Genomic DNA, 14,467 nt, shown 5'->3' on the forward strand with positions numbered 1-14,467 from the left:
AACAAAAGCAAAAGATGCAAGAATTCCCCCAAGCCTGTCTTAGTTCCTGGCAGCTCCTCTTTCCAATGAGATCTCTAAACCCCAAAGAGACACAAGAAAAAAATACTAGGAGAAACACATCCCAAAGTCAAAACAATTAAAGCACAGAGCACTTCTGTCTCCAGTGCTCCAGGCCAGACATTCACAGAGTGACCCTTCTGCCCCCTCCCAAAATTAGCACAGACTCTTTGCAGAGGTCCAAGCCAAGCCAGGCTCAGCTGTGCTGAGCACTTCCTAACTGGGAACTCTCTCCTGGACCAATTCTCAGCACCTCTGGCACAGGCTGAGCTCAGAAACCCTCATTTGCATACTGTCTTTCAGAGGATCATCTTAAATATAGGATGGAGTGCGCCACAGCTGGGGAATTACACAGAAAATTATGACACAGCTTCCACAATGCTATTTCCTTCAGAAAAACTCAAGTTTTGGTAGTGGAATTGGGATGTAGAGCTGGAATTTGCTCACTCACACAGCAGGCAGGGGATGCAGCTGTGGACTCCAGACTTGGAATCTCGTTTGCTCACCACAAGATTGCCAGAAGTAACACCAAACACCCCTCGTGAGCAGTGAGCTGGGGTTGGAACCAACTTTCAGCCTTAATAGGGATGGATAAAAACTGCAAACTTTGGGCAATCTGCTGATGTGGGTGATGCTTGGGTGTTTGTGACAGAAGATATCAGGGCTCTACAACTGGTTGTGGTGATGCTTCACTGAAGAACTTAGCTAATCATAGAATCAGACGGGTTGGAAGGGACCTCTGAGGTCATCAAGTCCAACCCTTGATCCACTGCCATGGTTACTACTTGCAGAACAGATTATCCCATCTGTAACACACACGACCCTGGTGCTCCCTAACACCACACACTCACGGCCCAAATTGGTGTTCAGGGCTGTTCACACCCGTGCCCAGGCGGTGGGGGTCCTGCAGACCTTTTGGGGGTTTATTGTTATAGAGAAAAGGTGAGTTTATCTTTACTGGCTACTGCAAGATCTCACAGGAGTGTAAGGAGAGTCCTGGGGGAATGCTGAGCCTCCCAGCTCTCAGCCTCTCGCTTGTTCTTTAAAGACATTACATGGGGTTGAGTTTTAGCCAAGTATGTGCGAGGAAATCTCCCTCTGCTGCCAGGCCAGGATGCTGCCTGGATCATGGATCCAAATATTCCCTTCTTCCAGCCTCAGACACTCACATCTTTTGATTCCCAACCCACAACAGTTCAGTGCTCAGGAAATGGGCTCCGTGGCTGTACCTTGTGGGTCAGCACCGTGCTATCAGGAGAATGGTGCCAGCAATTAACTGTATCCAGGTCAGGCATGTTGCCCAGCCCTGAGAGACTTAGGCCAATGTTAAAGCTTTTCTCACAGCTTGCTGCAGCACTCAGCACCAGATGTTTCCTCAGCATAGCACTCAATGTTCAAAGATCTGCATCAGAATTTCATTTGGGGAGGAAGAAATTCAGGAGTTTGCCATGGATCTTGTAGGACAGATAATAAATTTTGCTTTACATCTTGAAAAGGAGTCAGAGAGCAGGTCTCAGATTGGGGAACACAAAAGCTCATCCTTGTGTTGAGTCCTTGGTCCTGGACCATGGTCCCAGTGCTTCAAATAGAGCAGTCTGGGAAACTGGGGAGAGTGAAGGACAGAATAAAAAGCAGCCAAAGCTAGTATGCAGCACAGAAGGAATGGATACTAGAAACAAAATGAGACAGATAGAGCTCGTTCTTCTGACAAACATTTGGAAACAACCATCCCCAGCCTTTCCTGATGCCAAACCTTAGCTCAGGGAGGCTGCAAATCACCAGTGTGGCCTCCTGAAAACCTTGAACAGAGAATGAGAAAAAGGAGGAAGGCCAGACCTCAACAGTGAGGGGCCTGAAGCGACCATTACTCAACAACAGGAACACAGAATGGCCCTTGGAACAGCAGGACAGGCAGACACAAGTAAAAATGGATAGAAAATTTCACACCACTTACTCGAGAGCCTCTCTTGCCAGGGGGTCCTGGTAAGCCCGGCAGACCTGGTGGACCCTGGAAAAATGAAAATAGGTATTAATGACGGTTCTATAACAGCATGGAGCTCCTGACAGTGCTTCAGAGAGACCCACGACACAATCATTAGGAGAAGACATGGGGAGAAGGGCCAATTACAGCACCACAGCCAAAATTTCAAGTTATGCTATTACTATGCAGGGATAAAAAGCCACGCTCAAAAAACATCTGCAGGAGCACGTATTTCCACACCGGAGAGACAGAGCATCCACATCTTTCTGCTGCATTCCTGGGATCACAGCTGTGTTTCACACTTCCCCTGTCCTGGACCTGTGCTGTAATACAGGGGTAACACAACTCTCAGCTTTGGACTCTCCTGCTACGTGCGAGCACACAACAGGAGTAACGTGTTAGCACCTTGGCAGGGAAGAACAGGGTGTGTTGTAATCTGTATCAGCTGGACACATGGAGTTCTTGGTATTGTAGGCTGCTACACGAGTTACAAAAGTAATCGTATCCCAGCACTTCATATTTTAAAGTGTCGGGTTATAAAACCTAATAAAAATTGGTGTGAGCATCGGAAATTCTTAAATATGGCTCTGTAATACAGAAAAGTTCATGTCAGACACGTCAGAGCAGTGGGGGCTCTTGGAAGAGGGCGAGAACAAAGTGGAGATATCACACGCCCAGTTGTGCACTGATCTGAAACAAGTTAGGAAAAAATCCTTAACCAATGAGGTTTGAACTCCTTGGAATTTATTCATCTATTTATTCATATTTTTTTTTCAATGGACTGGAGAATTCAGATTTCTGGAGAGCCATCTGCAACTCCTAATAACTCCTCAGAACTTCTTTTCCCCCCAGCCAAACATGTCTAACAAGAATAACTGTTAATTGAAGTGTCTCCCGGAGGATTTATATTCTGGTAGCTTGTTACAAAAGACAAGTTTTCATTGCATGCAATGAAAAGGAGAGACATCCAGAGCAGCAGACTGAAGGATGTTTGGAAGGCAGCCTGAGCTCTCCAACTGCATGGTGGGCAGGAGAGCAGGTCCCAGGAGCACTGTGTGGGGCAGGGGCAGGATGAGCCCCTCAGCTGCACTCTGGTCCTGTATGGCCTCACTCCCTTCCCACTGGATCATCCCTGCAGGACCTCCTCTCCAAGCAGGCTGGCACAGCTGCTGCTGCAGGACTTCCAGAGCTTCTCAGGCTGGTACTGCCCCTGAGCAAGGCTGACAAACTCATGGTCTCTAACAAAAGTTCTCAGGACTCATCAAGTGCCTGATTCAGTAACAAAAAAAATCAACTTTGGAGATCCCTGCCCTAAGTCTCCTGCTCAGGAAAAGATTTTCAACACAGAAGACCTGCCTGACCCATATAGGTAACCGATGAATAAACACTCTCCTGATATTACCAACCCTCCTACACATAAGCAACAAATTAAGTTGTATAAAAGGGATTGATATAAGAGCCAAACTTGGCACAGAAGAAAAAAAATCAGGGGAGGAGTAAGCAATGCCCAGGCTTGTTGTAAAAACGTGTAAGAGCCTCTACAGCACAAAATAGTTCATGCCCCACACTGAGACAGGCAGGGATGGACTTCTGTGACCGTATCACTCACTGCTGCTGCCCAGTCGTGCCTGACCTGGAGATGTCCAGCCTCTATAGCCTGGGACACTTCATCTGACCCCTCTGCACGTTGCTTATTGCTGAGTAACACAGTATTACTGGTCCTTGTAGTAACAACCCTCATTGATACAGCTGACCCTCATTTTAGCAATATGCCCAGTGTTTTAACCTGCCATTGTGCCAGCTCAGGGCCCCGTGCATAATGCAATTATACAGCTGTGCAAACAGACACGTAACTGTAGGGTTTTTTAAGCCTCATGTATAATTGTGCTCCAGAATCCAAGCTTTTATTAAAAAAATCCCCTTGCCCTTTTAGTTGGGACAATAACTATCAAACAACAAATCTAGCGCAACTGAGACAGCAACAGCTATTAGAGTTTTCCAAAGATGAATTAAAGTCCTTAACCTCTTCTCCATCCAAACCCATCCCCATCTACTCTTAGAAGGAGAAGTAAAAGAGAAGAAGCAACTCTCTGAGCAGGGTGCTCTCTATGTACTAGAATTGAGGTGACCTTTTCCACCTTCCTGCTAACAGCAGCTGCAGTTGTACTTGGCCACTTGAGAAAAAACCTTCTCCAAAAATGTGGGCTGTTCAGAACAAACTGAAGCTAACAAAAAAAATAAGGAGAAAGTTAATACCTGCACTGGAGTGGAATATGGAGTTAAGGGAAAGGTTTCTAGCTGGAGCAGCACAGAGCAGCAAGTAACTTGGGAGTCCCTGTCACTTTGCTTTGCTTTGTCATTCCTTCAGCCTTTCCTTTGCCTTTCCTGAAGAGTAAGAGGGATAAGACGACTGTGGGATGAAAGACTAAAAGGTGCCAGCCACTACAGTAAGTGCATAAGGTAAGAATGTGACTATGTACAAATTAAAAGCCAGTCAAGGTGGAAGAGGCCAGGGGCAGCTGGAAGAACACAGGTAGGGGTGAGACAAGAGGCGCTGCAAGGCCACCTTCTGGATTCTCACACGATTCCTTGGTAGCTGGATTGGGTGGGACATGGACTGAGCCTTCCTAGAGACTCGTTTCTCCTCTGCTCTGTGCATGTGTCTCCATGTTACCCAGCTCCAGTCCTTGGACAAGAGGCCCACGTCCAACAACCGGCTTTGCCTGGGGAGAGCAATCCTGAAACACACACGGAGAAAAACGCGCATCCGGAGAGGCAGCCAGAGGAGGATGGGGTTGGATCAGGGCCCAGCTACTTACAAATGATGGATGCAGTCCCACTCCAGACGTAAGGCTCGAAGACACAGAGAGTAGGAGATGTCTGTCAGTGAGCCACCACGCAGCAAGGTGCTGAGAGACTGCCTGGGGGTGATGCCCACGCAGCCTCTGCCCTCACCAGAGACATCTCCACCCTCACCCCAACACAGAGTTGATCACACAGCACCTTTCCATTTGTACCCTTCAGAGCATCCCTGGGGAATTCCACAGGGAGCAGTGGGAAGTGCTCCAAGGGGCAGGAAAGTTTCCTTTTCCTGGCAGGGGGAGGAAGATATCATTGCTCTGCCCCTGCCCTCCCTTAGCAGGGACACCCCATGAGACCAGCAGAGCCAGGAGCCTCCCACAGCGAGCTACCGTTCCTGGCACCATAGTTCCTGTCTCTCTGGCTTCCTGCCTGCTCCTTCAGCAAACTGATGGCAGAGAACACACACCCTGTTATCACACAAAGCAAGATCAGAGATCAAGGAGAAACACGGCAGAGGCTGATACTCCGACTCTCTTCTGCAGCCAAACAGCTGAGCTGTTAACCAGCCCGAACAGTTCCTGAGGCAGCTCGTGGCAGCCACATAAAAGTTTAACCCTTCTCAATTTCCCACGGTAGCATTAGACACGACGACCGATCCCACTGAATGATTATGGGATTTATTCTAAGCTGCTTCTGGGAAACTTTCTGGTGCAAAAGGGACTTTTCTTTTTTTTTTTTTTTACCTTAGCTTTTTGAGCTTCAAATGGCAAATGGAAAATTAAGCTAAGTTGTCTGAAAGGGAAATATATCGGACCCTGAGGATAAGGGAAATCTCACCGTTTCCTATCCCTGCCAGTTCATACCTCTGCCTCTCCCACACCGTGACCCCGCTCACATTGCTTCCTCTGCCCGCAGCAGTGCTGGGGGGAGAGAGGTGCCTTCAGAGCTCCAAACTCAGCAAGGCTGAACCTGTTGTGGAGGGCTTGAATGAAAGCATACAGAGTACAGGAATCGATGCTGGAGATCTGGGAAATGACTTGCTTCCTTTTGAATGACTTCTGAATCAACTTGGTCAGATAGCAAAGGACTCCTGTAATTGTTTCCCCAGGAGCAAGTACTCAGCCTGGCAGCAAATAGCTGAGATTTCCCAGGAAACTATTAAGTTCATGTTCCAGTGCACACTGACAGACACACACATTTACTTTAGGGTCTCCCCAATGTACCCCTGCCCAGCACTAATGGCACAGTTCTCCTGTATCCCAGAAAAGGCTGTTCCGGAGATGCAAAACACTGTAAGGACTGAGAAGAGAGAACATTCCTCTTTCTCAGATGCTAATGCATGTGGTAAAAGTCAACTTAAAATCTTATCCCCACATTGGCACCAGGTTCTGAGCAGTGACATTACCCCTGCAGATCAAGGACCTGACCTGTTTTCTTCCCACAGAAAGAAACATTCCCAGAGGAAGAAATATATTTCATATGCAAGGTCACTGCCAAAATCTACTCTTTAGCCTTGTGTGTCTGGGAAGCAGCAGCACAGAAGGACGGAGCAGCTACAGAGGCAGCATTGGAATTAAAAATTTCCTGCTCAGGAGAACAGAAAAGGAGGAGAAGACCCTCATCTTCAACACACATACCAAATCCTCCTCACCTCCCTGGCCTTGCCAGGTGCTGCAAAGAGAGGGAAGACAGAACCTGAACTAAACCTGGCTTCCAGTACTGCCTAAAACAAAGCTGAAACTGTAGGGGAAAAAAAAATCCAGCACTTTGGTTACTTTCTTCTCCAGGGCAGACTTATCATATTAAAATTTGGACACATCTGGGTTTCAACCAGTCTAAAAACAAAAAGCCTTCATAATTCTGGCAGCAGCTGAGCTGCTGGTGGGGAGCCAGCCTTGTAACACGGTTTCCTCAATAGGCACAGATGTTTGTTCTGAGTCTGTACAACACCTATCACAGAAAGGTCCTTGTCCACAGCTGGATTCCCAGTAGAGGGCTGGCACAAAACATAACAAAATATTAATATTCCATCTTGACAAAAGCAGCTTTTCTATAGACACGTTTCCAGAACAGTCTCCAGAGCAATCTCAGACCTTGGAAGGCAGTCTGAAAGGCTGGGAAGAAATAGAGGCATCACCTACTCTACCACTCACTTTCTGTTTTTACAGACTGTACAAATATATACAAGTATTTTTATAAATCCTACATCCTTTGTAGCACATTTATCTCAAACACACTTTCAACTATTGCTCTTCAAAGGTCGTTTCATGCAAATAGACCTCTCTGATGCTTGGTCATTTGCCTGCAAGAAGATTTCCCTTCAGAGATATTTCTGGCTAAATTAGCAAAAAAATTTGATCCAACTGTGTGAGCGAGACTAAAACTTTTCCCATGGATCACACAAAGCATGCAGTCTCCCTTTTTTTTTTTTTTTTTATTAATATGACTCATTCATTAAGAGATTCAAACACGTTGTGTGTTCCTTAATTTATCATAGACTGGCAGCCTGAATAGCCTTTTCTGGTACAAGGAGGCCTGGAGTCAGGCACCTCATATTTTATCGGCATTCCCAATCACCTCTCTTCCCTGCCCACTGATTGGATTGGCTGGGATTGCTTCTTCAAGGAAGGAGCCGAGCTCCAAGACAAACTGCTCGTGCGGAAGGTGGCAGCTGGAGCAGTCTAGACTGGGGAGGTGCTCAGAAACACATCTGCCTTGGAGAGAAGGAGAGAGGAAAAGAGAGGGAGACAGGGAGGGCTGCCTGCCAGGCAATGCTGCACCTCACTGGGCTGCAGCCACGGGCTCCAGCGTGGGGCTCCCAGCCCAGCAGTGCATGGATGGAGCCGTGGTGTGTGGATGGAATTGTGCGGGATGGATGGAGCTGATGGTTCCTGGCACACCCACCCCGGGGTCTCCACTGACTCCTACACTTGGGGAGTTGTGTGAAACATGTTCCCTCCCTCCCTGTTCCTCTTATGTGCTTCCACAGCCCTTAAGTGAACTCAGCCCGATCCTCTGCATGTCCAGCATCAGGTGTGGTTTTCTTGCTCTAAAAATAACCCTCAGACACTTGTCAAGAGTCAATACAGGCTTCTTTGTAGGGGCCAAAAACCTTTCAAAGTGCAGCCTTATATAGGAGGAGAAAGGTCTAACTTGGGGATACACCGTGCTAGACCCCAGACATGCCAGGGCAAGGAGTTTTCTGCAGCTTTACCCCATTGCACACCCCATTGGGCAGTGCTGGTGGGCAGGGGAGAGGCTACAGCAGCCCCCAAAATCTCCCTGTCAAATCTGCTGCTGGTCTAGACAAGTAAATGATACCCCATCCACCAGAAGATGCAAACACCCATCACATCACAGCCTTACAAAGGTTCAAGGGCATGGTAAGTTTGCAGAAAAATACTGTTTTTCAGCATGTATTTTTCTTCTGGGGAGATCAAGGCTGCTTGCAGCCACTTCCTGGGGTTTCTCTGCTCTGTAAGCTGAGTGAAGGTCCCTGTGCAGGGCCTAGAGCTCTGCTGGTGGAGGTGCTGAGGGCAGCAGGGATGATTCAGAGGGACCTTTGCCAGCTGCTGAATCAGTGTTGCCTTACTGGTTTTGCATGATGTCTGGGTGTTCCTTTTGTTACTTCCCCCCTCCAAAACAAATGTAGAGCCGAGATCCCAAACGCTTGTGGTTATTAATGGTTCCCAGGAAGTTTTTCTTTTTTAAGAATGTATTACCCTCCCTCCTCTAACTGCTCAGCAAACCCAACATTCCTGAAGAATTAATACTCTGCCATGAGTTGCATGTGGGATGCAGCATTTCCGTTTCCTGTTGTGTGGCTTTCCAGTGGTCCTTCAGGGCAAATATATACATGGAGGGTCCTGACTTTTACTTCTAAAGGGAACATCTCCTTTCAGTCCTTTGCTCGTGCTCTTCTAACCACTGAACATATGTCCCTTGGTTGTAGGGTTGGGGCCCTTCTGCACAGCTAAGATTATTCCAGTTATTTTGGTAGAATTCACAAAGCCACAACTGCAGAGACTGTAGGGCCTGAGTCATCACTGCCTTGCACTGTGGCTGCTATTCCCATCCTGACTTTGGGATGATCAGGACTCACTTCCATTCCCATCCTGACTTTGGGATGATCAGGATTCAATGCCATTCCCATCCTGACTTTGGGATGATCAGGATTCAATGCCATTCCCATCCTGACTTTGGGATGATCAGGATTAACAACAGTCTTTTTTCTCTAGGTGTTAGGATGCTGTGAAAGGGAGAGGGAGGGTGCTGTGACTGCCAGTCTGCCTCTGCCCAGACATCACAGCCAAGGCGGCCCCAGCCCTTGCAGAACAGGCAGAAGTCAGTTCCCCCACACACCTCCCTGCCCAGAGTGACAATCCTCTTGAAGAGACCTTGTATCGGGCAACAACTTGGAAAAGTAATTAATCACTTTATCCCTCCCCCCATGTGCCAGACACTGGATGACATTCCCAGCCCATAACCTGCCCTGGCCAGGCACAGGGCCGGGCTGGGATATCACTGACCTCATCAGGAACGTCTGCCCGGCAGCGCGAGGACGGCGCCAGGTAATTACTCAAGCACAGAACATTTATCAGCACTTGCTCTGAAACATGCTTGTCTGGCCATGGAAGTGCTGCATTAATTTCTCAACATGTCATCCCCATCCCAGCCTTTACTCCTCTTTCCCTTCCCACGTCAGAGTCATCCAGGGAAGTATGGTACAGAGATCTCCGGGTGAGTCACAGGAGCTCTCAAGCACCATGCTGCAGCCAGCTCCAGCCAAGCCATAACCTTTCCCTCCCCAAGTCCTGACTTTGTTTCCAGCAGTCAAAGAGGATAAGGCCAGACAGAGCCTCAAAATGTTCTCCTTTCCCTCAATTCAGGACTCCAGGATGGAAAAATCCTGCCATCTCTTCCCTCAGCCCTCCACAGCCTGAATCCATTTCTTTGCTATGATTCACGAGCTGAGAGGGATTTTCCACTCTGATTCAATAATAAGCTCTTTACATTGCAGGGGCTTGGAGCTTGGTCACCTCATGCCACTTGTAGGGCAAGAAGGTGGCAGAGATCAGGATTTTAGTGGGCTTGGGGCAACCACCCTGACTGACCCCTCACAGCTAAGTGGTGTTCTAAGGGAAACTCACAATTGCTGAATTCCTCCTCTTGGAAACACGCCTGAAACTACTCTTCACAAAACACAGAAGCCTGTCCAAAGACCGAATTGCTGGAGCTCATTCTGGCTACTGAGGGATTCAGCAAAACTTCTCCAAGTACAAAGTACCCCCCTGCTCAGGCAGCACCTTCACTTCTCCCAGAGGTGGAATCCTCGGAACACAACACCCCCCTTGGTGCCTCTACACCCAGAATATGAGGAGAGAAATCACCTCTCTGCTTTGAGGTGGGACAGGCAGGAAATGCAAACCCCTAAGCACCCACTGAGGGCTCAGGGAGACCCAACCATTCCACTTTAGGTGTTACAACAACAAGCAGCAGACGCAAGCGCTGGTGATTGTGTTCCTTACGCCAGCTTCAATATTTCCATTGTAAACCCTTCTTACGCTATTTTAAGAAGTCAGCTGCAAAAATTCACTCTAGGCTGGAACTTGGAAACCAAAGACTCCGTCTGGGAGAAACTTATTTTACATGTACAACCCCTCTCCTATTGACAATTTGGGTTAGAACACCAAATCCTCCTAAAACTTGGCCAGTTTAAGATCCTGTTTGCATTCTGGCATTTGAAAAAAAAGCAGCAGATAATTATTGGGGCCTGACTGCTTTTAACATTACAAAATGTGTGTATGCTTTTACTATGGCCAAGATATACACCGTGAGAGGGGTTACTGTGTGTGGAATGCAGTAGTTAAATTTATAAAGGAAACTTTTTGCATGTTTTAAGTGCGGGCTATGAGAAGTAAAACTAAATAAACAAACAAACAAATATCATAAAAATAGAGGAGAGTTTGTTTTTAAAAAAAAAAAAAATCCCGAAGCCATCCCTGTACTTGCATTTGCTGAAACAGAGCACTTTTGTGGAAATGTGAACATCAGATACAAACCAAACCAATAACCAGTGCTAAGACACAGTTCATTGGAGGCATGCTTCTGAGGCACCTGGGTTTTCTCTATGGAAGGTGACCTGAGACAAATCAAGGGCATGGAATAGAACTCCCCAACCTGATCACTAAAATTTTAGCCAGCAATTTTAAGGAAGAAAGGAAGGTAGGTAGGATTTATTTCCCCCTACCCCTTCTTTTTTAGAAAAAAATCTAACATTAAGCAGCAACTTTAACCACCAATGTTTAAGGGGCATCCACCATCACAGAACACCCAAGTTCACACTGAGATTTATGCTAAAACTGTGATGATCAGGAATGCAAGAGTGCTTGGCTGTGATTCCAAGCTGCCACACTCTACTAAGCTTCACAGAAACCCTTGTGGGTTGTGGTCTGCCAGACCTTGGGCCGAGCTGTGACCAGAAACAGCCAACGTGAAGAGCCTGAACTTACCTGGGGTCCTCTCTCTCCTTTCACTCCTGGATATCCCAGTAAAAATGGAAATGGAGTAGGTCCCAGGAGGTCAAAGATTTGATAGCCATCCGTTGCAGCCGGAGTTGTGAGGTTGAAGGGCTGTGCCCTGGCTCTGGAGACAGGACGGGCAGACCCCAGGGGGGGTTTGGTGGATGCCAGAGGATCCACTTTCCTGGTGGGGGGGGATGGCACGTGCTTCTTTGGAGCAGGCCCATGGTGTGGGTTCTGCGGGGTTGGCTTTAGGGTGACAAGGTGAACATTGCTGGTTGTGTTGTCAGTCACCCTCCTCGTTGGCTTTACAGTGCTGGGTGCTGCAGAGGGCTCAACGGTTGGTTTTTGGTTGATCTTCTTTTTGGTCTCTTGCTTGGACTCCTTCCTGCCGGCTGTGACAGAGCTCTGGCTTGTTGGTGAGGCCTTTTTCGAGGTGGGAAGGGGAGTTGGAGTTTTCTCCCTGCGTGTGCTGGCAGTGGGCTGAGCCACCCTGAGGGTTGTCCCTGTCCCCCGAGGGAGCAAACGGGAGGGCGGCTGCGCTTCGGTGCTTGATGGGACAGGCGGGGCCACTGTGACCTTTGTGGCTTTGGTTGTCAGTCTGGGAGGTGAAGGTGGGGTTGACACCAATGTGATGGTTGTTGCACCTGAACCCCTTGTCTTGGGGGGTGCAGTGACCCTGCCAAACTCCAAGGATGGGGCAGCAGTGGTCAGGTTTTTCAGACCCTGCAGCGAGGGCTCCATACGCTCTGGGGTGCTGGGGGAGGCACTGGGGTCCCTGGGCAGGAGGGGGATGAGAGGGGGCAGGTTTGGCCGGTAGGTATCTGCTTGCCTGCACTGTTTTTTCAGGTATTTACAGTAATGATGAGCTGCCTTGGCAGAAGGATAAATATCAAACTGGCAGATGGCTCCTTCAAACTGCACGGAGTGCTGGCTTATCTTCCCAAAGAGGAAAGATCCATGTGGATCCAACACCTCATCCTTTTTCAAATGCAAATCCGCATGTACTCTGCGCTTCCCACAAGAAGTATATAAAGTGACTGCCTGGCCACGGATGTCGATGGCCACATTGTGCCACTGGCCATCGTGGACATTGTAATCAAAATATACAGAGCGCTTGTGGCCCACGTACACTATGATCTTCCCAGGCACAAACTGGACCCCCAGCTGCAGTTTTTTCTTTTTGCTCTTGACAGCGAAGAGAAAAGCGTTGTTGATGCGGTGGGAGCAGAGGCTCAGCACCAGGAGCAGGTCAGTGCTGGAGCCTGCGGGGAGGATGGTGCTGAGCGGTGCCTCGACACGCGCTCGCTGAGTGAAGATGACCCCTGACTTGAAAGGAATGACTCCTTGAGGAACTGCACGTGATGAGGACCATCCACCTGATGGCCTTTTCCCTGACAGGCCCAGTCTTTGAAGAACATCCACATCTGAAAGGGAAGCACAAAGAATATGTGAGGTGCTGGACGATCCAATGCAGGAAATCCCAACCACCCTCTCACATATACATTCAAATTGCCAGAAGGGAGAACTCATAGCTCCTCTGCACATTGTGTGAGGAGCAAGTGCATGCTCAGCTTGATTACCAGCAATTGCCAAAATGCATCAGAGCCCCAGGGTGCATCTGGCTAGTTCTCCTGTCCCACCAGGGACCAGCTCCAGATGTTCTGGAGGGAGCTGACCTCACTACAAGGAAATTTCCCACTATGCACCAATAGTCCACTTCTCTGGGATTTAATTCTGAGTACTGACCACACAGCTGGAAAGGAATTTGAACAACAGACTGAGCTGGGATTGCAAAACTTTATATCCCCAGAAGGCAAGTAACAGAACTTCCAAAGGGAGCAAAAGCCTTGTATCTGTCTCTCTCCAACTTACTAAGAAGCAGCTTTTGATCTTTGGAGAGTTTAAGGAAACAAAGGTGCCTCCCAGCATGAAAATGTTGCACGTAGATTTCAATGAACTGCTCAAAGTTCTCAGCAGCAGTACTTTTTTCCCAGCGGATCATCTTACAGACTTAAATTATTTTAATAGGTTGGAGCAACCAGACTTGGTTTGTGAAGAGCTGAGAAATTAGTTATGGCTGCCACTGAGCAGTGGAGGTAAGACCTCCAGCAGTTGTCACCTAGGAGCCAGGATGAGAGGGACTGATGTCCGGAGGCACCTTTCTCCCCCAACTCCAGGAGAAGTCTCCAATGGACAGATAAGCAGAATCTCTGGTTTCTGGCCCAGAGGTCTATTAGGAGTCACTCACAGCTCAGAGTCCAAGGCAGATTAGCAGGCAACAGCAGCACAAACTGGGGCCAGCTGGCAGCAGCCTCAGCTGAACTACTTAACCAGGGAAGGCTCCGAGGTCTACATGAGAAAAGCTGCAAAGGTAAATGTGCCCAGACCTGAAAAAGGTGCCCATGTGCCCAAAAGCTTGTTCACTTGGTTCAGCTCGATCCTTTGGCCTAATAAAAGATGTTACCTATGTGGTATATAGAGATGATCTGGACGAGGGGATTGAGTGCACCCTCAGGCAGTTTGTGTATGACACCAAGTTGGGTGGGAGTGTTCATCTGCTGGAGGGTAGGAAGGCTCTGCAGAGGGACCTGGACAGGCTGGATCAATGGGTCAAGGTCAGTTCTGAGGTTCTCACTCTCTACAACTGTCTGACAGGAGGATAGAGCTAGGTGGGGGTCAGGCTCTTCTCCCAAGTAAAAAAGCAATAGGATGACATGAAATTACCTCAGGTGCACTGGTGGTGGGGGGAAGGGGGATGTGTCAGGTTGGATATTAGGAAAGATTTCTTTACCAAAAGGACTGAAACAAGCTGCCCAGGGAAGTGGTGGAATCACCATCCCCGGAAGTGTTCAAAAAACGTGTGGATGTGGCAGCTGGGGACACAGTTTAGTGGTGGGCTTGGCAGTGCTGTTTTAACAGCTGGACTTGATGATCTTAAAGGTCTTCCAGCCCAAATGATCCCATGATTAAGGTAAGGTGATTGTGATTACCACGACACCACCACTGTTGAAAATTAGCTAGGATAACTGTATTCCCTTCCCTCTTCCCTGCCCCAATGCAATCCCCATTACTCCTGGACCAGCTAAATCTCACATTTCAGTGT

At 48.3% G+C, this 14,467-nt stretch overlaps 1 protein-coding gene across 1 annotated transcript in view; it reads right to left on the reverse strand.

Moving 5' to 3' along the window:
• The window catches only part of COL27A1 (collagen type XXVII alpha 1 chain), a 144,576-nt gene that overhangs the window by 118,023 nt on the left and 12,086 nt on the right, over nt 1–14,467 (reverse strand). The window contains exons 3-4 of the mRNA XM_027650151.1: nt 11,353–12,788; nt 2,012–2,065 (exon numbers count right to left, since the gene is read on the reverse strand). Of these exons, the coding sequence (XP_027505952.1) occupies nt 2,012–2,065; nt 11,353–12,788 (1,490 nt within the window). The remainder of the gene's footprint in view (nt 1–2,011; nt 2,066–11,352; nt 12,789–14,467) is intronic.

This window comes from Corapipo altera, unplaced genomic scaffold (genome assembly GCF_003945725.1).
Source record: "Corapipo altera isolate COAL_440 unplaced genomic scaffold, ASM394572v1 268, whole genome shotgun sequence".
In the NCBI taxonomy this organism is placed as follows: Eukaryota; Metazoa; Chordata; class Aves; order Passeriformes; family Pipridae; genus Corapipo; species Corapipo altera.